We start from the raw sequence: 24,839 nt of genomic DNA, 5'->3' as shown, positions 1-24,839 counted from the left end.
CGACAATTTTTTCCAAACTAGACCTCAAGTCTGGATACCATCAAATTCGTGTTAGGGAGGGTAATATTGAGAAAACTGCATTTAGAACACACCCAAGCACTATGAGTTTTTGGTTATGCCTTTTGGCTTAACCTCTAGACTCTTTTTAGGCCTTGATGAATGAGGTATTCCAGCATTTCTTAAGAAAATTTGTTATAGCTTTCTTTGATGATATATTGATATATAGCATGAACAAAGAAGAACATTTATGACATTTATCAATGGTACTAGAAATCTTAGCAAAGAACACACTTTTTGCTAATAGAAGTAAGTGTAAGTTTGTTTGTGATGAGATTGACTATCTTGGGCACTTAGTTTCTGCTAGAGGGGTAAAAGCATATATCCAAGATTATGGCTATGATTAAATGGCCTTTACCAAAATCCATTTAGTCTTTAAGGGGGTTCCTTGGACTAATTGGATATTACAGAAAATTTGTTAGAAGCTATGGTTTGATTGCTGGCCCACTCACTGAATTATTGAAGAAGGATGCCTTTATTTGGGGGTCTGAAGCATCACAAGCTTTTGAGGCATTAAAACAGGCAGTAACCAATCCACCCATTTTAGCCTTACCTAAATTTTCAGACATTTTATGAACGAGTGTGATGCATTAGGAAGGGGTATTAGGGCTATGTTGATGCAACATGAAAGACCTTTGGTGTACTTGAGTTAAGCCTTAAAAGGCCAGGCATTGGACTTACCCACATACGAGAAAGAACTATTAGCATTGGTGTTGGTTGTCAAGACGTTGAGACCCTACCTTTTGGGGACTACTTTTGTTATCAAAATTGGCTAACAAAGTTTAAAATTTTTGTTGGAGCAAATATAGGGACCCCATCACAACAGAAATGGATAAGCAAGTTACTTGAGTATGATTTTATCCTTGACTACATTAAGGGCAAAGAGAATGTGGCTGCATATGCTCTTTCAATATGGGATAAGGTTATAGAGGAAGAAGCAAGCTTGTTTGATATCACAGTTTTGGATACAGTGTGGTTAGAAGAATTGAAGGCTTCTTACTTGCAGGATGAACAAGTTTATGAGATTTGCATAAACTCGCAATGAGGGTTTTCTACAGATCAAACCTTTGAAGTAAAAAAAGAAAAAAGAAAAAAAAAAGGCTATTATTTAAGAAATGAAGATTAATTCTATCAGCCCTATCTCCTTTGAAGGAACAAGTGTTCCAGTCCTTGCACAATAGTGCTTTTGGGGAACATTATGGATATTAAGAATCTTTGCATCGAGCCAAGGCAACTTCTATTTAGATTGCTATGAGGGGGGACATTAAGAAGTTTATTAGAGAATGTGCATATTGTCAAAAGTGCAAGGTGAAGAATTTGCAATTAGCTAGCTTGTTACAACCATTGCCAATTCCCACTAGATCATGGAGTGATATCTCCATAAATTTTATCGATGCCCTTCCTACCTCAAAAGGATTTTCTGTTATTTTTGTAGTGGTTGATTGATTTACAAAACATGTTTTTTTTTTCCCATTATCTCATCCTTAATGCAGCTTCAGTGGCTAAGCTTTTTATTTTTCAAATCTTCATGTTACATGGTATGCCAACAACAATTGTAATAGATAGAGATGTGACTTTCTCGAGTAATTTTTGGAGGGAGCTGTTTAGATTACATGGCACTAAGTTGCATTTCAGCTCTGCGTACCATCCTCAATTAGATGGGCAAACTGAAATAGGTGACAAGTGTGTGCAATAGTATCTTAGATACTTTGTGTGTGAGAGACCAAAGTAATGGGTGTGACATCCCGTTTTTACGTGTATTTTCACTGAAGGAGTATTTTAATTTAATTAAAATATTAGTTCTTTTATTTCAAATTATTGTATTTTAATTGGATTTATTTAGTTGTAATATTTGTTTGTGGAGCTTTCTTAATATTAATTATCGTTTTGATTTTAAATTGCTGTATAATTTATTTTAGTTTATTTTTGGATTTAAAATTTAGTTGTTAGTTTTTACTAGTTATTTATTATATTTTAGCTTGATGTGGTATTTAAATTAATTTAGTCGTTTTATAGCTTTTAAAATTGTTTTTGTTGGATCAGTTTCTAAACTCTAGAGGTGAGGATTGGACCTCATTTCTTTTCCCCATCTTTTCTTTTTCTCTTTTTCTTTTTCTTTCTCTTTTTCTTTCATTTTTCTTTCTTTTTTCTTCTTCTTTCTTCTCCGGTTCTTCTCCCGTGCGCGACACTCTCTCTCTCCTCCATTTCCGCCCATTTTCGTTCCACTGCCCAGAACCGCCGCTTGCCAGCGACTTAGTCGACACCACCCACCCAAAAATCTTCCCCTCCGGCCGACACACCTCCCCACCAAATTTCACCTCCATCTGAGCTACCGTTAGCCGCCATGAGCTCCTCCAAGCTGCACGGCTTTTGTGCTTTTCCGCCACCGTCGTTCCACCTCCGGTCACCATCTCTTCACCACTTCATCACCTACCTCTTGCCATCCTAAACCACCCATTTCCAGCTCTGATCCGTTGCCGGAGCAGCTCCCACGAGGTCATCCTTGTTTTTGCAGTTTTTCACTTCCACCGCCATTTCCACCGCCACCCACAGCCAACTCTCACTTCCATTAGTTTCATAAACACTTCTAGGCCATTCCCTATCAATCCCAAGTCTTGGTTTGTCCCCGTTTAAAAGTGGGTATTTTACAACCCACGGCCACAGTATATTTTACACTGTTACGTTACTTTTTCTCCACCGTTTGTAGCTCCTTAATCTTTCAAAAATTATCATATAGCACTGTAAGTATTTTCTAAACTCTATTTTGGATTTAAATATATTATTAATTTTTCAATAAATTCATTAATTGGTTGGTTATTTCGGACTGAGTCCGAGGAGTCGGGGGTCGGATGGATTGGAGGACGGAGTTGTTTATTATTGTTGATATTGTTATTTGTTGGATAAATTGTGTCTTGAGGTGTGCATTACATGGTGCATTCATGTACATGTTTTAAATTGAGAAAAATTGATTTTATCAGTATAAATGGATTTTCGGGTGCGTGTGTATCACGACCCCAAGCCAGGATGGGGTATTATCTCGATGGAGCTCCTCTGGTCACTCGGGAGTGGATAATACTAAGTGACATCCCCTGAGTTCTCGCTGGGCGATGACCGGATCGCACGATACGGTAACGCTGTCGTGTCGACTCCGTGGTCCCTAGGCTAGCAGGGACTAAAGGATGGCCTAGTCCAGGTACGCGCTGGGCGCGAGACTGGATATCACTCGTTTAGATGTCACATGTGTAGTCGTTACATGCGGTGTGGCACAGGAGCCAGAGTGTGTCAATGATCCCTAGTGGAGATCATGGTGCACACAATAAATTGGAACGAGTTTTGGATATTGGATACGGGCCATTTTCTGGAAAAATGGTGAGATTTTGTTCGAGGTTATTGTGATCCATTTTCTGGAAAAGTGATGGTTTTCTTGATGTGGGCCATTATCTGGGATAATGGCAAGGATTTGTTTAAAGGATATGTTTTGGGCCAAAATGAAATTTTGGCGTGCGTGAAAAAATGTGGATTTATGGAATATGTGCATTTGGTATTCTTTCATGCATATTGTTGAGTTTAATATATTTTTATCTTGTGGCGTTTGGAATATTACTTACCTGCGGCACCATTTTGGTACCGTAGATTTTGATGCAGATGTTAAGGAGGAGGAGGAGGCTGAGCCCGAGGAGGCGGCTCCTCCAGAGTTTTGACTTAAAGTCTTTAATGTTTAAAAATATTCTCTATCAGTTTTTATGGCTTGTATTTTGGTTTGAAACAATATTTGAAACTTGTAATATTTTATTATGTATGGTTTAAACGAGTTTGTATTAAACAAAAATTCTGGTACTTAGTTATAAGACTTTTATTATCCGCTGCGGGTTTTTATTGTACACTTGTTGCATGTACACACATTTGGCACTTGGCGATAGGATGGTGAACTGTGTTGTCATCATCCTGACACTTCGATTTTCCACGTGTCCGTACGTGGGAATTGGGGGCGTCACAATGGGTTCATTGGTTTCCTTGGGCAGAATGGTAGTACAACACATTAGTCCACATATCAACTAGAATTACACCATTTGAGGGCTTTGCATGATGTTCCACCCCTTTCCCTTATTCAATTTGTAGCAAGCACAACACACAATGAGACAATTAATTTTGAGTAAAAATCAAGGGTAGAAATTTTAATGCTGTTGAAGAAGAATCTCCCAGCTGCTCAATCTAACGTGAAACAACAAGATGATAAACACCACACATAGAGGCAATTTCAGGTTGGAGATAGTGTATCTAAAGTTGCAGAAGTATAAACAACATAGTTTGGTACAAGTTGCGAATCCTAAGTTAGCAACAAAATTGTAGCCACTTTTAAGTTCTAGACTCATTGGGGGAAGTAGCATATAAACTGGAATTGCCAAAAAATTCATCCGTCCATCCAGTTTTCAATGTCTCAAGATTGAGGAAACATGTTGGACCAACAACTAATATTTCATCCTCATTGCCATTACTTGATTCTCATAGGGGTTTGAGGACTGAACCAGAGGCTAAATTGCAAAGAAGAATGCATGCCTTAACAATAAACCATTGATTGAGTTATTGGTTAAATGGCGTGGGGCTCTTGAGTAAGACTCATTTTGGGTTCTTGTGGAGTAGTTGCAAACTCACTATCCTAACTGATGTGAATCCCAATTGACTCACTTTGAGACCCAACAACAATATTGGAAAAACAAACCCAAGAAAGCCAAACTCAAGTCAATTGATAGAGAATCTAGACCCGTTGAGAACTCATTTCAAGAACCTAAATTATATTAAAATCTAGACTAGTTGAAGAACCCTAATTATAAGGAGTAAATCCAGTGCTGTGCTATAGTAACTTCTAAAATCTTAGTTCACATAAAATAATAACTTTCCAAATAAGCCCTTGGCCAAAATGCAAGGCCTCTCCAAAAACTCTAGTTCATTGAAAATAAGACATATGTGAGCTAAGCATCTTCAAGCCCACTTATTCTAAACTAATAAAATAAGCTCTTTTAATGAAATAAATAAGTCCAAGTCTTTCAATAACAATAGGCCCAATTCATGTCTTCCATAGCGTATCACATGGATGAAAATTGGATCTCCTTTTCTCAATCCCATCTTGAATGTTGGGCTCTTGCTAAACACTTCTCAAGTGGATTTCAACCATCCTTGCATAGCTTCCTTGATCTTCTTAACTCTTGATCATGTAATTGCCCCATTTGAAACTTACAAAAGATATTTACGACTTGGTCCACCTTGGGCTCATCATTCCCTCTCTCCTCAAAAGGATTCGACCTTGAATCTCCACTTGGATCAAAGAGAAAAAGATCAAAAATATTGAAAAGAGTAGAAATATGGTACTTACCTAGAAGATCCATTTGATATGAATTATCATTAATTTTCTCAAGAATGTGAAAAGGTCTATCCAAGCCACTCCTATCATCAACAAGCAAAAACATCAATACTAAAGCAATAGGTGGATTATATGCAAACTCTAACAAGAGCAAACGATACTCTCGCAAACGTTCATGCAACAAGTCAATGAAAGGAAAATGATATACCCACAAATGTTCTTGAAACATATCTAAAATCTTCCTTACATCAAAATGACCACTCCAATTATATGCGACCTCAATGAATGGCAAACCATACTCCCAAAAGTGTTCATGTAATATGCCTAAACTCTTCTTTACACCAAAGTGACCACTCCAACTATATGCAAACTCAATAAATGGGAAACAGTACTCCCACCAATGTTCATGCAACATTTAGAAATGTCCTCTTTACACCAAAATGTCCAATCAAAGAACCTCCATGTGCTCCAAGCACAAGCAACTCACGCATAAAACTATTAGGCACAACAAGTCTGTTATCTCTAAATAAGTACCAATCTAGTCATAGAACTTACCAAATAATATTTTCTCACTTACTCCATACACACTATCAAAGTCATTATCACTAGTATGAAATTTCTTATCATATTCAAATTTCAATAACTTTGCATCCAAAATGAAAACAATGACATACCTTCTAGATATTGCAACAACCACAAAATTTTCCTTACCATGTGTGTATTTGATGACATGAGGAAAAGTTCCATTACATTCCTCCCACTTGGCATGCATTCTATTAAACTTACCTTGTCCTTTCAAGTGAATCAAGGACTTATATTTGGTATGTAGGACAAATTCTTTTGGCCAAAGATAATGTTGCCAATTCTCCAATGTTGTCACACAATCAATTTGATTGTTTATTGCTTTAATAAGTGACAATCCACAAAGAACATTGCTAGGCAACACGACCTCATACACCTGCAATAAAGAGATAACATTACCAGGCAAAGATTCGTTAAATTCGTTAGTATTAAAATTTACCCTAGCATAAAAACGCACTTCTCTCTCACTTTCTTCACTCTCGTTGTTCATTTCAATCTCTTTTTCTTTGACGCTTTTTTTTTTTTCACTTTCTTTCTCCTTTTCACTCTCTTTTCTTTCACTCCATTTTTCAAAATCTGTTTTTGAACTCTCGGCCTTACAATTGTTTTTTAACTCATTCTCTCTTTTTCTTGATGTTTCAACTTCACTCTCATATTTTTTCTCTCTCATTTTTCTCTCTCTCTCTCCTTTACCCTAACCTTTTCTTTTTTCCTCAATCTCACTCCCGCTCTTTCTTTTCTCTCAACCTTACTTTTACTCTCTCTTTTTTTATCAATTTCAAATTTTCTCCTTCTTTTTTTATCAACCTCACTTTCGCTCTTTTTTTTTTTTAGTAATCTCACTTTCACTCTTTCTTTTTTGATCAACTTTACTTTTCAGTTTCAGCTGGTCCTCATGGACCTGTGTTGGAGTTAAATGAGCAAGTTTGATTGTTTTTCCATTATTTTCAAAATTGTACGTGTTCCTGAACCCATCATAGATCACTTTCCTATCACACTGCCACAGCCTCCCTAACAAAATATGGCCAACATGCATAGACACTACATTACAAATACCTCATCTTTGTACCTTCCAATTGAAAAAGAAACTAACACTTTCTTATTTACCCTAACCTCGCCACAATCATTCAATCACTGCAAAGTGTATGGTCTAGGGTGTTTCAAGATAGGTAAATTCAATTTCTCAACTAAAGTAGTACTAGCCACATTAGTACAACTCCCTCCATCAATAATCATACTATATACCTTGTTGTTGTTGTGGCATATAGTATGAAAAATATTATTTCTTTGTTGCTCTGTATCATCCATCTTATTTTGTGTATTGAGAGCATGCTTGATAACAAGAGACTCACCATACTCCTCATTCTTATACTCATGTTCAATATTAGGCTCACGTCTCCTATCTCTCCCACTTTACAAATTTCTAATCAATACACCTCGTTGATCCATCCTATTCCTAACATCCCCCAAAGTGAAATTCAACTGTTCAATCTTTTGTTGCATGAACTGTGCAACACAAAGAATGAGTTATCTACCATCCTCTTTAGTGATAATTCATTCTAATGAGACATTGTATACTCTACACAAAAAAGAATGTTAGTGGAAAAAAGACCTCACACGCTCCCTTACGTGTTTACACTCGAATAATGGCACTCCACTTGTGTTTCACTCTTAATTGACTTTTTCCCGATAATGATCTCACACTTTCTTGCCTTTTACCTCAAGAGTTTTCCAAATCAAGTTCTTGAACAACTAATTAAACTCAATCAAGGCAGTACAACCTTATTTTATCCCAACTAGTAATTAGGTCCAAGAAATAAGAACAATACAAAACACAGAAAGAATAAAATGACACGAGACTTAAGGAAATGATATGACGGAAAGAGTAATCACAAGACAAGATACCAACTATAATGATATGTATTCAGCCCTTTTGATGATAAGGCTCAATCCAATTTTTTTTTCCTCTATACTATTTTTTTTATTTGTTTTTTGTTTTAATTTTCTTTTCATTTCTTTTCTTTTCTTTTCTTCCCTTTCTTTTATTTTCTTTTCTATTCTTTTCTCTTCTTTTCACACCAATTGATTAGATCACAACCAAAAGAATAAGCAATTGATAAAACCCTAGAATAAGTGATATACGATAGCTCCTAGAACAAGAGATTTCAGCCAACACAAACACTAGAACAATGAAATTCGTCAATCCTAAGAATAAGGAGTTTCCATACTTTTTTTTTTTTTTTGGAACCCTAGAACAATGAAACCCTAGAATTAAAGATGCAATAAATAAAAAATAGAATTAGACCTGATTGGAAACCTGGTTTTTATACCAAATGATGTGAACTCCAATCAACTCGCTTTGAGACCCAACAACAATATTGGAAAAACAAACCCAAGAAAGCTAAACTCAAGTTAATGGATGGAGAATCTAGACCCGTTGAGAACTTGTTTCAGGAACCTAGATTATATTAAAATCTTAACCAGTTGAAGAAACCGTCTCAAGAATCCGGATTATAAGAAGGAACACCACAAAGGTTATGATTTACCTTTGATAAGTTTAAAAGTTCAACCCAGAACAAGAGGAGCAAACTCAACTCACAATGAAAATTTAATATTGTCTAACCTCTCAAATGAAGATACAAGTGGTTTAAATAAATAACCCCCCAAAACCCTAAGTGAATAGTGTCGTGGGTGCTCCACAGTAACTTCTAAAATCCTAATTCACATAAAATAATAACTTTCTAAATAAGCCATTGGCCAAAATACAAGACCTTCCAAAAAATCCTAGTTCATTAGAAATAAGACATATGTGGGATAAGCATCCTCAAGCCCACTTATTCTAAACTAATAAAATAAGTCATTTTAATTAAATAAATAAGTCCAAAGCCTTCAATAACAATAGGCCCAATTCTTATCTTCCATAGCGTATCACATGGATGAAAACTGGATCTCCTTCTCTCAAGCTCATCTTGAATGGTGAGCTTTTGCTAAACACGTCTCAAGTGAATTTCACTCATCCTTGCATAGCTTCCTTGATCTTCCTAACTCTCGATCTTGTAATTGCCCCATATAAAACTTACAAATGATTTTTATGACTTGGTCTACCTTGGGGCCCATCACTAACCTTGTGGGCAAGGTCTTTGGATGGGGGAGAAATTTGTTATGAGCATTATAGTGGCAGTGGCATTGATGGAAATGGAATGGAAGAATAGTTGAGGCATGACAAAGGAAAGTTATGAGGAATTCAAGGAGTTGAGAGTTAGTACTCAGCTAAGAGGCACATGATTCACTAAAAATGTAAATTTACATAAGTAGCCTCATATACTATAAATAGATTACAAGAATATCCTTCCCAACTGTAACGAGAATAATAACCTCAATTGTTGTATAAATACTAGAAATTTCATTGTAAAACGCATTCAGAAAAGTCACTAAAGATTCTATTATTGTAATTTGCGACGAGTCTTGGAAGTGGAGAATTAAAAATTTATGTTTTGACCATAGCTTGTTGCCAAAAAGTTGGATAGTTCATCTCAAATTGCCATGCATATTGTTCATGAAAGCAGTTCAGCGTTATCACGACCACACATTTGTGATGCTTTGTTTTTCCTTCAGAAAAAGTATATTATTGTTACAATTTTTCAAGAGAAATGTTTTAGTTACAAAGAGATCTTATAAAAGTAAATAAACAAATTAATGTAGCTTGATATAGTATGTTAGATTGCAATACTACTTTTATTATGAAATAGATCTAATATACAATCATATGAAATCATGTTAGTTTGTTGGTTTACGTTTATGAAATCTCTTTGTAATTGTGCACACTTCTCTTGTTCAGTGGCCGAAAGTGGGATGCCGCTAATTAAGCCCAATTAATTTGTTGTAGTCGATGCTACGTACATATGACATCTAAGAGGAGGAATCTAGAGTTAAATTTATGATCTACTTGGAAGTCTACATTTGACAACCATATTCATAATCATCAGCAAAAATAACTTTTTCCCCATTTTTTGTCTTAAGGATCCATATATTGTTTAATTAGCATGGTTTCTTCATTAGTTCACAATGAAAATAGGGAAACCCCCATGGGTTGGCATAAATTACAATTAGGACAAACTGCACGTAGACAACAAAACAAACATAAAAAAGAAAGTCATGTGATGTTTCATAAAACTAATGCATCGATCATTATTTTAAAAAAAAAAAAAAAAAACAACAACACCAACAACAAGAAGAAACATGGAACATTACATGATAGAACAGGCATTAGGGTTATCATCACTGAAAGCTGTACTTGTTTGATACCCAAAGAGGGTGGAATTATGAGAACTAGGATTGTGATAGTAAGAAGCATGAGCATCGCCGTCGTAGCCGTGCTTGTAGTAGTTGTAGGAAGATGCAAGCTGGGGGGCATAAAGATTCATTGGCCCGTTACAATAATATTGCTGTTGATCCGTATTATTACTGTGGTGGAAGTGCTCCGGATTGTAGGGCAGCTGCCACAGTTCGGCTCTCCGCCCGGTCTTCCTCACTGTCTTAAGAACCTTCTTCTGGTTTGCCCATCCGGTGACCGTCACTTTCTGCATCGCCATGTCTATGTCAACGTCGTCCACACCTGCATATATACATACAAAATTAGTTAAGGATCGATGAAAGTAAACTTGATTATTGGAACATACAGAATCCGATTTGAGAAAAAAAAAAAAAGTGTTTTAAGACACAGCAAATTAAACAGAAACCCAGATCGGGCAGGTAGATCATTAATTTGCTTACTGTCATTTTGCTTGTAGTAAATGCTCTCTCTCTCTCTCTCTCTCCCTCTCTCCCTCTCTCTCTCTCTCTGAGATCTCTGAACAAGAAGCAGGTGGCCGCGTGAAGGGTGTCGAGAATGTTGGACGAAGAAATGTATGAACTCCAAACCTATTTCACAGTTTTAGACTATAAGAGGCAAATGCGAATGGAGTGATCACCTCTATATATATATACATATCGACCTCTGCTAGCTGTTTCGCTAGATCTGTTGATTTCGTACTGCACACTGCTGAATGCGTCATTATCATTTCTTTTTCCATTAATGCACCGACTTTCACATCTAATTATTGTCTTGTGGGCCGGATATTATACGGGTTTCAAGCAAAGGAGGCATTACTTCGGATATTGGATCCCTTTCCGAAACCAATGGACATGAGTAGCCACGTGCTAATGACATGTAGTACTCCGCCATTTCTTGCATGAGCGTCTATACCAGCGACAAGCATTAAGATTGGCGTTGACTTCATGCATATTAAGCATATATGGTATACATACATTCATACATTTATATATATATAATGTAAATATAACATGAGCATTGACTTTTATAGCTTAATTAATATATACCTTAGCAAATACTATATATATTATATACACATTATTATAAAGTTGAAATAACATGTGCATAACTTTGTGCTGAAATTACATCGATCTTATCTATTTAATTATAATTAGTACCTTCAATAATATTAAGGTGAAGTGGAAAAAATATCCTCTCTATTAATTTATTGGAAATGAATAATACATTTTAGTTCAAATCATGAGGTATTCGGATATATATATATATATATATATATTCTCTTAATTAATATCTAACTGATCATTATCAACCCGTAGATGGAATATATATATTCTCTTTCATGATCAGTACTTTTTTTAAGGAAAATTGTCCTCCTTCATTCATTAGAGAAACTTGCATCTGTAATCGGATATATTCTAGATTGTTTACATATCAAACATGACATCTTAAATCAAAATAATGCATTTGGAGCTCCACCAGTACATTATTTCCTTTTGTGATTGGTTTAGTCTTCACTATTGCTAGTATTTTCTACAAACAAATATCTAAGAGATAATATTCTCTGACTAAACAGAGACTCAACCTCACCTTTTATAGAAAGAGATGACTCGACACAAACAAACATCTGAGAGACAAAATCTTTTTCTGTTTTAATTAATAATAAGGAAACCAAAAAGGAAAATAGTAAAATAAATTCGAAAAATAATGGATTATAGTTTGGACCAACTCCAGTAGATTTCAGAATATGTGATGGCCCATAAAGGCAATACACTTGTCTCTTTTCAGTCACAAAAGTTAGATTTAAAAGGTCTGGTGGTGGCGAGTTTGGTGATTTGGTGAGGACCGAGCACAATGATTTTCATAAAACCACTACTTTCTTCCTAACGATTTTTGACCTGTGAATATGCTTGTCCAATGCTTGTCTTAGTTGTCGAAAAGATGTGAATTTGTCTTTTTCGACCTTGAAAAAAGTAAAATAAAACTAAACAAAAGAAATCTTGATAGACAAGGTGGGTAAATGGAGGAATGAGGGAATGAGAGGGAGGAGGAGGAGGAAGCCAAGGCCTCCTCCCCTTCCGATGCCCCATCCAGTGAAAATCAGATATGGAGCCCTTGATTTTTTATGAGAGAGAGAGACTTTACTAGCTGGCATAGATCAGTACCAATATTTATATGTACGTACGCTTCAAATTAAAATGGTCGAATATATTGGAAGTGAATAATACTCGTATTAAGTATAAGGCCATCATGAACTTAACTTTTGCAATGTAATATTTGAAGGCGATGCACAAAGTGTTGTACGTGCATTCAATAGTAAAGAAGAAAATTGTCTTTGGTTTGGGCAAATAGTGGATGGCATCAAAGAACTACTTAAGAGAAGTCCGGATTGGCAAGTTGCATGGATACCGAAAGCTGGAAATGGTGTTGCACACCAATTAGCTAAGTTCAATTTTAATTATAGTAATGAGATTGTAATGAGAGTCCTGAGTTTATCTCAGGTAATGTCTTGTTTGACAAACTAGCTCTATAATTGATCTATTATTATCAATGAAAGGGTCATTTAAAAAAATATATATTATAAGGCCATAATAATTGAATGATGGTACTTACATATATCATACATTAAGCATTACTTATATATATAGTAAATGATCATGGAAGTTGAGAGAAATGCACATGATAGTGACCTTACCGGATCATTTTTCAATCTTATTTTTCCGTCAATAGATGAAAACCTTCCCGGTGAAGCCAAATATTATTAATTAGGTAGGTTTTTTTTTTTATATCAATTCCTAGTCAAAGTGCTTATATATTGGTCAAAGGTAGATGTCTTGCTAAGTACGTACTTGTGATTTTAGGATTTTAGAGAAGCAGAAAATAGAATAATGAAATTTAACAGTCACAAATGCATGCAAAACCCTGCACTTATAATTTAGAGTGGTTCACGTTGTATTATAAGATCTGAAAGTACAATGATAAAAGCACCTGTGTATATTTTTGTGAACTTGTGGTAGTACTGTTACATAATTAAAATGTGGACGGACATATGTACTACCTCTCACAAATGAAACCATTCTTAAAACTCATGTGAATTGGGTGTTAAATGCTATTCAAGCCACTAATGCAATACCTGACATGCAACATACAAATGATGCACAACCAGCAGCGGGCATGAAACCTACTCCAACAACACCTGCATTACAAAATGCAGGACACACAGCATGTGGTGTGCAAACAGCATACAATGCCAACTCTGTCCAAAATACTCTGCATCAGCCAATAGCCAAAGCATCCTCCATAATATTCTCCAATCATCCCTTATAACCGTAGCATCACTTTTGTTTTTATTAGCTATAATATTTTTGCTATAAAGAATTCTTTGTATCTATTTCATTATTATAAATACAGAGACACTGCCTCATTGTAAAGCTGAAGGAAATCAATATACAGGAAACTTTTGTTTCTAGCATGGTATCAAAGCATACCGAGGACTACTCGTCCATTCACCTTCTTTCCTCTTCCTTTACCATGTCTGAATCCATAGGTACTCTTTCCTCTTCATCAACACCTTCTTCTTCTCCCTCCCTCCCTCCATCTAATTTCTCTCATATACTCTTAGTAAAATTAACAGCCAAGAACTACCTTCTCTGGAAAGTGCAACTTGTCCCTTACTTATGAGGCCAAGGTCTATACAAGTATGTTGATGGTTCTTGTTAGCCACTCCACTAGCACTTCCCACTAGCATACCTAACATAGAGTATGAAACCTGGGCTCAACAAGACCAATTTGTCATGTCTGCTGTTGAGCTCATTTGTCTGGACAAGTAAGAGAGTCAAGTTACAAAAATTTTATAACTGAGAATTACTTATAATTGATTTTTAAACAATAATATTGACTTTCCTAGATTTGGTTGCCCATAAGATTTTACCTTTAAAGAGTTCTTTAAAGGGTTTTCCTTCGTAACTAATAGTTGTATCTTGCAAGTTTGATTATTTATTTGAAGTATTTGATTCGTTATATAATCTTGATAATTGAGATCTAATCAATTTTTTCAAAAAAATTGGTAAACAATTTCGTAATTTTACAAAGCTACTTGGAGATTTTCAATTGGCATCAGAGCATGATTCAATCATTCAAGTGTGATACGTGCCCTTGTAGATGATGTCAACATCATTATATGTTCCACCACACTTCGATAGGGAAAATTATGCTTATTGAAAAATTCGTATGAGGGTTTTCCTCAAGTCTTTAGATGAACATATATGGCCTTCAGTTGAGCAAGGATGGACTAAACCTGTGACATCTATAGATTTTTGGACAAAGTATGAAATTAGCAATTGTAATTAGAATAGTAAAGGACTTAATGCTATTTTCATGGTGGTATCCGCCGAAAAATTTAAAAGAATCTCCATGTGTGAGATTGCTAAAGAACCTTCGGATATTTTGGAGATTACACATGAGGGCATCAGAATAGTAAAAATTCAAAATTGCAGATGCTAACCTCAAAATTTGAAGAGATTAAAATGTTAGAATATGAGAGTTTTAATGATTTTTATGCTAAACTAAATGATATTGTAAATTTCAGGTTTAATCTTAGCGAGAGGGTGGAGGATTCAAGAGTTATGAGAAAGATTTTGAGGTATCTACCTGAAAGATTTCGGCCTAACGTTACTACCATTGAGGAAATAAAGGATTTGGATACAATAAAGGTTGAAGAGCTAGTCGGTTCCTTACAAACATATGAATCCTCACTTCCTTAAACAAGAAAAGTTAAGTCCATTGCTTTCAAAATAGTAAAAGATGATCAAGATGATTTTTTTGATGAAGAAAATTTGAACGAAGAGGGATATAGCTCTAATGGCAAGGAAATTCAAAAAATTCATGTTTAATAAAAAAAAGGCTTGTGGAAAGCAAAAATGAGGTAAGAAATTTTCTACTGAGTCTAAAAATTGGAATAAAGATAAATTAGAGAAAAATGACAAAGTAAATTGTCATTGATGTTCTAGTTATCATCACTTAAGAATTGAATGTCTAAATTTTAAAAAAAGTAAAGGAAAAGCATTGAATGTCACACTTAGTGACAGTTCAGAATCTGAAATTTTAAATTCATCATCTAATGATGACAATTCTTTTGTGGCTTTTTCTACTGTTGTTGATCATTTTTCTGATATTGTGCTTACAAAATCTAAAAGTGATGATGATGATAGTAATTTGGAGGTTGCTCTAGTTGTGGCTGATCATGAGTTAAGTTTACAAGAAGCCTATAATGATCTATGTGAGGAAGTAATCAAATTGAAGAAATTAAATAAGAAGCTGTATAAAAATCTCACAGCTGTGGAAAGTGAGAAGAGTAATCTGTCCGAGCCACTAAAGATATATGAAATTGAAGTATCAAGGTTACATGCTTAACAAGGAGTACTTGAGAAAGAGTTAAAAAAATTTGAGAATGCAAAGAAAAAAATGCAACTCAGAATCTTGACAAGATGTTGAGTTTTCAAAAATCTAGTTGTAATCACACAAGTTTGGGGTACATGACTTCCCAAGGTATGAAACTTAAAAGCTCATCATCCACTGCCACTTCATCAAATGATATCATTTTTGTTAAAGTAAGTCAAAATGAGGAAGTCCAAAGAAGGTAGTGTTTAAAACTCATGTTCCAAGAGCCTCACATGATAGACCAATGAGAAAGAAACCCAAAAAAGAAAGTGAAAAGTATAGAGAATCAAGTTTGTGATATGAGTCAACAAATTAACTTCTCAAGTCTCAAACTTGGTGAACTAGCAGATTTTTACTTTCAAAATAAAGAAAAGATCATACAAAGTGGTGTTGATAAAAAAGAAAAAAAAAAAAAAAGGCCAAATGTTCTTGCATTCATTGCATATCAGTAGTCTAGGATATGCATTTTTATTTTTATTTTTTTATTTATTTTTTGCGTATGATACTGTTTGTCAGTTTTTTTAAATAAAAAAACGTATATATATTATTTTTCTGGTTTGCTTCAAAGTTTTTTTTTAAAAGAAATTGCATACTTGATATGTTAAAGTTTGAGCACTTGTGTTCTCACTTAATAAATTCTTGAACCTATGCATCTCTCTATTTTGTACAATTCACTTTGTGCATACTAACCCTATGGATTATTTTGACAAAGTTCATTTTCAATACATAGTGAAGAACTTGTATGTATGCATAGTATAATTGGAACTTATATTGGATATTGAGATACTCATCGTAGAGGTTGTTCATGCCTTGAATTAACTAATACTAGTTGAACCTAATGCATTAATAAAGAGTTCTCCCCTTGCTAAATACAAAGAGTTGATCCATATAGAAAAGTCAAATCATTGTGGGAAAAGACTAACACCCTACACGGATCTATCTCCTTAAGTTCTTATAGAAAAAATCGTTGCTCTAATCATTGTGAAAAAAGACGTGCAACAAAAATGGACATAAAAAGGTGGGGGGGTTGTGCAAACTAGCGTTTGGTGGAGATGCTCATGTATCTAGGCCCTAACATAAAGTTTGACTTCTGAGATGAGTGGCAATCTCTTGGGAGCATCTACAAGAAGAAAATACTCATGGATAATATTATAAAAATATATTAAAAAAAACTAAAGAGTTGTTACCTTATATAAGTTTGCTCACTCACACACTCACATGAATTTTGACATTAATGATCTTATGAGGAGTGAACATCCATAGTGATTGTGGCAAATGAGAGGGTGTAAATGATAAGATTTGTTTTGTGAGATACACTATGGTTGACCTAAGATACATCTAAGCATGCTACTTGTCTCATTGCTCATATTTTAAAAAATAATAATAAAATAATAAATATATATTTATTAAAAAAAGGATTTGATTATTCCATATTTTTATTTTTGTTTTTTGTTTTTTTTTTCATTTTATTTATAAAATATATGAAGTAATAAAAAATATTATTAAAGTGTTGTGTGTGATTAATTGTGAGTGTTGGTCTATGTCAGGGATGTGGCCTCATAGGTGTTTGGTTAAGTCCCATTAGGACTTTATGAGGCATAATAGTAGTACGGGTCTTAGTTGTTTAAGTGACTTATATCGCTTCAAAAAGCACTCAGCCTCATCCCGATATTATTTCCTCACCCTTGCAATATAGTAGCCTAAGGTACTCTCACATCTTTTCACTTTCAGATTCTACCCATATCACCCATACCGGTTTCGATTCTCTCGAGATTAAGAATAAATAATCTTTGACTCCTATTCAACATCATGGTAAGCCTGTTTGATTCAAATTTATTTTCTTTTTTAAGTTTAGGGATCGGAGTGTGTTTGATGAAGATTGGTTTGTGGACTTTGAGTATGTAAAGGATGGGTTTGATTATTTGTTGGGCTAAATGGATAGTGACTGGATTTTTTTCAAATTATTTTATGCATGTATTGAGGACGATTTTTGAGTGGGTTCTTGGCCTTTTTCATTCGGTTTTCATGAGGGTTTTATTTTTTGTTTCAATCATTTTCTCATTGTTTGACATACATTCATGCCCACCAAGGGTTTGATTTTTTGTCTCAACCAAGTTGTCTCAATTATTTTCTCATTGGTTGACATACATTCATACTCATACATCAAGTGCATTTAATCCATGAAAAGTTGAGACACATGAGAGTTGTTCATCATGTCTTTTTTAGTGTCTTCATCTTGGCACATATAAGTGATATTTATTCTCTTTTGTGTCTTGTCATATTAGTGACAAAAAGGGTGAGTATTGGAAGAGCAAATTGAAATATGTTGAAATGTTTTGGTGTTGTGAAATTTAGCGAGAGTTTGAGTAAGTGTGTTGCTGAGTGAGAGTTTAATGAATTTGCTTAAATGAATTTATTGAGAGAGAGTTGAATGATATTAAGGGGGAGAAAGTTTATTTTTGCTAGACATAAGTTTTTATTCTTGATTATTTGCTTAGAATTTCTACTCAGTTTATTGGTTTGCTGTTTGTGCTTTTGACAGGTTTTGTATTACATTCATCAAGTTGGTTTTGTCACCAATCTGCCAAAGGAGGAGATTGTAAAGGCAAAATTTGGATAGGATTAGATGACTAAATGATAAGGTTTATCTTATCATTATATTTGTAATTTTTGGATGAATGTAAAATAATTATCGACTTTATCTCTAAACAACATTGAGTTTATTTAGAAAGAAATGACTGAATGACGTTTTTCCATGAATGAACTGTTAAATGAAAAGGATTGAAATGACTGAAAGGAAATGAATGTTTTAATGTATAAAACTATGTGATGGCTATGACTGATAAATGAATGATGGTACTAAAGGATTGAGCAGATTGCAATAAAGGGTAATAGTACTAGTAGTGCACCCAGTGCTGCCCCTGACGGAAGGATTCCCAACCCATGGCCATGAGCGGAATCAGATCCAAAAGACCACTAACCCAACACACGGGCGTAATAGTGTGTACCAGCAAAATGAAAATAAAATATGAAAGTAATGTTATGCATGAAAGTATTGTTTAAATGTTATGCATGAAAGTACTGTTTAAATGTTTATGTATGAAAGTATGATTTATTTCTTAAACTGTTTATGTATGAAAGCATCATCAAAATCAGCAAAGGTTTATGTATGCATGATTTCAAAAGAAAAAAAAATAGATGATTAGTAAGTTAACAACATGGTGTACTACTTACTGAGTATTAGACTCACTTTTGTGTTTATGTTTTAAACGTCCAAGTAATGACAAAGAGGCTGGGAAGCAAGGCATTACTGTAGAGGGAGAGGCAAATACTTAGTATCTTCCTTGTTGGTTCGACCTTACATAGATGATAGGTTATATTTATAGATGTTGTTTTTATGTTGGGATGAGTCCCTTGTCGGGACTTTTTATCGGGTTGGACTTTAAATCATGTATATCTTGGTATGGTTTAACCGTTATGGTGGGGTGATGGTAAACCTTTATACATTGACTTAGTGCCTTCTTGTATGTAAGGTAGAGATGGAGTCCCTTCCTCACTAGAAAAGTTATATTTTTATGAACGTATGATGGACTCTAAGAGTCTCTTATGGATGAATGTTGAATAGAATGGCTATCAAGTATTCCTTTATCAAATTAGAAATTTAGAGTACACATGTGCCATGTTCATGTTGATCGCATATTACTAGAAAAAAAAAAAAAAAGTGAGAGAGAGATTACTGTAGAGGGATAGGTATGTAAGTAGTGATTCCACCCTTCCTAGGACAGGGTTGTTACATAAGTCAATAGTTTGAAAGAAAAATGTAAGTATTCGCCAGAGGTTTTGGTTGCTACTGTAGTAGAAGAAAAATGGATCATTTGTCTGGACAAGTAAAAGAGTTAAGTTAAAAAAGTTTTGTAATTGAGAATTACTTGTAATTGATTTTTAAACAATAAGATTGACTTTCCTGCGTTTGGCTACCCTGTAGGGTTTTACTTTTAAAGAGTTTCCCTTCGTAACCAATCGTTGTGTCTTACAAGTTTGATTATTTATTTTACGTATTTGATTCATTATATAATCTTGATAATTGAGATCTAACCAATTTGTTCAAGAAAATTGAGTGGTTTTATAGGGGTACTTGGGGAATTTCACCTTCCTCTACTTCCTTTACTTCCTAAACTGATACAAGACCTGTATGTCAAGTCTGCAATAGGGTGGGGCATATGGCCCTCACATGCATATGCAAATTTAACCAAGCATACACCTCAGTAGCTCTTGCCTTAGCCCATTACAGTGCCTCTACCTATCCCACCGATGCCACTTGGTATCATGACACGGTGGCAACAAACCACATTACGAGCGAGCTTGCTAATCTCAATCTTCAATCTGTTGAATACACTGGTGCAGAACAACTTCAAGTTGGTGATGGATCATTTGTCCCAATCTCCCATACTGGTTCAGCCCTTCTTCCACATTCTTCATCAAATTTTATTTTAACCAAATTACTTTGTGTTCCATCATTCACTAAAAATCTCCTTTCAGTTAAACAGTTTTATTCTAATAATAATGTCTTTTTCCAATTCTTTTATGATCATTTTCATGTAAAGGACCGCATCACGGGGAACACACTACTCCAAGGAACAGCTCGTAATGGCCTCTACACTCTATCACCTCAATCTCCTCAGGCCAACACAAGCTCTCTCTCCTCTTTCTCAATGTGACATTCATGTCTTGGCCACCCTTCCTTTAAATTTGTTCACACAGTTTTACCTCAGCATGGTCTACCTTTTGAGAAAATGTCTTCAATGTATTTTTGTAATGCTTGTGCCATGGCCATCGTGTACCTGCATTTACTAGAAATACTAAGTCTCATTCTCCTTTCGATTTAGCTTTTAGTGATTTGTGGGGACCTGCACCATATGTTTCTCCTGATGGCTTTAGATTTTACATTTCTTTTGTTAATGATCATTCTTGGTATACATGGTTATTTCCTCTTCAAACCAAGTCCCAAGCTTTGTCAATTTTTCTAAAATTTAAGTCTTATGTTGAATTACAATACTTCAACACTAAAATTAAGCAACTTAAAACAGATTGGGGTTAGGAATTCAGAACATTCACTTATATTCTTTCCATCACCGACATTATTCATCGTCTAACACATCCCCAAGCTCACACTCAAAGCGGAATTGTGGAACGAAAATATAGGCACATTGTTGACTCTAGCCTTACGTTACTTGCACATGCTTCAATTCCTTTGACATTCTGGCCCTATGCTTTTCAATATGTCGTGTAGTTAATCAACATGTTGCCATCCCCTTCTCTCAATCACACCTCACCTTTTCCATTCTTCACAAAAAGGAACCAGATAACAAAGCCTTGTTAGTTTTTGGTTTGGCATGTTGGCCTTTAACACGCCCTATAATAAACACATAAGTTTGATTAGAGGGCCGTGGAGTGCGTGTATCTGGGCCTAAGCACAGCTCACAAAGGCTCAATATGTTATCACATCCCTTCCAAAAGACTCTACATTTCCAAAGACATAAAACAAAATGAAGCTCACTTACCTTTCAAAGATAGTCTCAGTTTCACCACACTAAAACTACTCGAGCCCCCTAAAGCTATCCTTCCCATTTTCGTATCCCCCTCACAACACCCACAACAAGCCCAAAGCATTTTAGGTCCAATTCCAACTTCTTCCTCAGAGCCTTCACCACAACCATCTGCACCAATTCCTACACAACTAGCACACACAATGGCAACTCGCTCGAGAACTGGTTCAATTCGACCATGTTAGTTTACCAATGGCACCATTTGGTGGCCATCTCCTCAAACTCATCTCTCAAGCAACTCCTTTATCCCAAAACTGCCCACATGCTTTTCTGTTGCACAGTAGTTTAAGGAATGAAGAGAAGCCATGTCAAGGGTGTTTAATGCACTCCTAGCAAATGATACTTGGTCACTCGTACCAGCCTCTGAAGCTCAAAATGTAGTATCATGTAAGTGGATATTACACACCAAACGACTTGCCGATAGTACAATAGAAAGGCAGAAGGCACATTTAGTGGCAAAATGATTTCTTCAACAATGTAGTTTGGATTATGATCAAACATTCAGCCCCATGGTCAAAGCCACTACTATCAGACTTGTTTTAGCCTTTGCCGTGACAAATGGATGGCCTGTCCAACAATATGATGTTCAAAATGCTTTCCTCTATGGACCGTTATCTGAAACAATTTACATGAATCAACCACCTGGCTTCTCACATCCACAATTTCCTCATCATGTTTGCAAACTAAGGAAAGCCATCTATGGCCTAAATCAATCACCAAGATCAGAAATTCAGTGATCTTGGGTTCAATATTTCATTTGCCGATAGCTCCTTATTTGCTTGAATTAATGGTTCTGCATGTTTCTATGTACTAGTCTATGTAGATGATCTTCTTGTTATGGGATCCAACATGCAGCCCATTAATGACCTTATTCATGCATTACGGCTAGATTTTCCAATTACAGACCTCGGCAAGCTTCATTTCTTTTTAGGAACTGAAGTAACACATAACTCAGATGGTTCAATGTTACTGACTCACAAGAAATATATTGTTGACTTGTTGGACAGGACAAACACGACACTAGCAAAACCATTCAAGACCCCAGTGGCCACTTCTGAAAAGCTTAGCATACATTCAGGCAACTTATTTGAAGATGTCATTTTCTATCGAAGTACAGTAGGGTCTCTCCAATACTTGTCATTTACAAGGCCAGAATTAGCCTTCGCCGTAAGTAAAGTCTGCCAGTACATGAACTCTCCAAGTGTCCCTAATTGGCAAGCAGTAAAAAGGATACTTAGGTACCTTACGAACACGTCCCAGCTTGGATTAAGCTTCTCTCGTTCACCTTCAATGAATCTCATTGCCTTTTTTGATTCGGATTAGGCTGGGTGCCTAGAGGATAGATGGTGGACAAGTGCCTAATGTGTTTACTCTGGATGCAATCTGAACTCATGGTCCTCAAAGAAGCAGCAAACCATAACGAGGTCATCAATCGAGGCTGAGTTCAAGTCAGTAGCTCACTCCACTGCAGAAACTATCTAGATCCAACATCTATGTTGATATCTCAGCATCAACCTAAATGTTGCTCCATTACTATATTGTGACAACTTGGAGGCTACGTATTTATCATCCAATCCTGTCTTCCATGCTCGAACAAAACATGTTAAAATTGATTTTCATTTTTAAGAAACAGAGTTCTCAACAAATCTTTGCAAGTTGCCTTCATCTCTGGAAAAGATCAGGTAGCAGATCTCCTAACAAAACCTTTGTCTTCTTCACGGTTTCAACACTTGTGTTCAAGTCCACACTTGTCTTCATTGCCGCTTGACTTGAGGGGGCCTGTTCAAGCCACTAATGCAATACCTGACATGCAATGTACAAATAATGCACAACCAGCAGCGGGTATGAAACCTGCTCCAGCAACACTTGCATTGCAAAATGCAGGACACGCAGCATGCAACAGCATGCACCATACAGCATGTGGTGTGTAGATAGCACACAATGCCAACTCTATCAAAAATACTCTACAGGAGCCAATAGCCAAAGCATCCTCCAAAATATTCTCCAATCATCCCTTATAACCGTAGCAGCACTTTTATTTTTATTAACTATAATATTTCTGTTGTAAAGAATTCTTTGTATCTATTTTATTAGTATAAATACAGAGGCACTTCCTCATTGTAAAGTTGAAGGAAATCAATATACAAGAAACTTTTGTTTCTAGCAAATGCCCAGAGAATATAGGTGTGGCCAATACACTGTAGTAGATGAAGTGTAGGAAAGAAATTCAAATAGAGTACTACATAGCAAGAGAAATGTGTAAATAGGATGTGTAACTCTAACTATATTGTTTATCCAAGTACACTGTAAATCATCATGAGTAGAAAGAGTAAGCTAGATTTTAAAGAAAATCTTTTAACACAAACATCTCCCTAAACCACAAGGGATGCATCGGTTGGTTTATCCTCAAATTGTACATACTTTAATTTTATGTGTAGTATATATCACCCATAACCTTATATTATATGTTGGTCTCATTAGATCTCTTATCATAAGAAATGTGTTCATAGTACTAATAAAACCAGTCTTAAAAAAAATCAAGTAGTCTTAATTTAAAAATATATATATATATATATATATATTCTGCAAATCCCTAGTACCTCCGCCCCTAAAGAAATAATTACAGTATTGCAAATGTTGTAATCTCCCTCAATATCAAGTGGAGTAATTGTATTCATGTATATATACAATTACAAGAGTTGACTATACAATTAGTGCTTAAGATGTATACAACGAAAGTAATAACGTAGAGATAAGAAAGCAGCAATCACAAGATCTAGTCTGGTGAAGGAGGAGGCATATCAGTAGCCAAATCCATAGTTGCCTTATTATCCCCCCTCAAGCTAAGCAAGGGGGATCAGACGCACAGTGGGCAAAGGTTTCATTAGTGCATCCACAAATTGGGACTCGCTAGGTAGGAACTGAACATCGAGAGCTTATTTTTGAACTTGCTCGTAGACAAAGTGATAATCAATCTCAACATGCTTGATACGTGCATGGAGAATTGGATTGGCTGACAAAACGTTACCCCAAGATTATCACACCAGAGGCATGGACACTTAGTAGAGAAACTTTCCAGCTCATGTAAAAGAGATTTAATCCATAGTAATTCCTATGTAACATTCACAAGTGCCTTATACTCAGACTCGGTACTCGACGTTGACACAGTTGGTTGTTTTTGGGAACTCCAGGAAATTAAAGACTGACCAAGGAAGACACAATAACCCCCGATGGATTTTCTATCATCAGGGCTCTTGACCCAATCAGCATTGGAGAAAATTGAGAGTTGGAACAAGGGACTTGACACAGTTGGTTGTTTTTGGGAACTCCAGGAAATTAAAGACTGACCAAGGAAGACACAATAACCCCCGATGGATTTTCTATCATCAGGGCTCTTGACCCAATCAGCATTGGAGAAAATTGAGAGTTGGAACAAGGGACTTGGGCGCAGCAATAAGCCAAAACC

The 24,839-nt window shown here is 35.5% G+C and overlaps 1 protein-coding gene across 1 annotated transcript; it reads right to left on the bottom strand.

Annotated features, from left to right (window-relative positions):
* Positions 1-10,245: 10,245 nt before the first annotated feature.
* LOC122306362 (heavy metal-associated isoprenylated plant protein 28-like) lies at positions 10,246-21,395 on the bottom strand. The gene is made up of 2 exons (XM_043118791.1): positions 21,329-21,395; positions 10,246-10,613 (listed from the first exon to the last, which is right to left on the bottom strand). Exons 1-2 carry the CDS (start codon positions 21,393-21,395, stop codon positions 10,246-10,248), a joined length of 435 nt encoding a protein of 144 aa, XP_042974725.1.
* Positions 21,396-24,839: the final 3,444 nt, after the last annotated feature.

The sequence above is a fragment of the Carya illinoinensis genome, chromosome 4 (genome assembly GCF_018687715.1).
Source record: "Carya illinoinensis cultivar Pawnee chromosome 4, C.illinoinensisPawnee_v1, whole genome shotgun sequence".
NCBI lineage: Eukaryota > Viridiplantae > Streptophyta > Magnoliopsida > Fagales > Juglandaceae > Carya > Carya illinoinensis.
The sequence above is the reverse complement of the archived record's forward strand: the minus strand, read 5'-3'. Positions and strand labels throughout refer to the sequence as shown.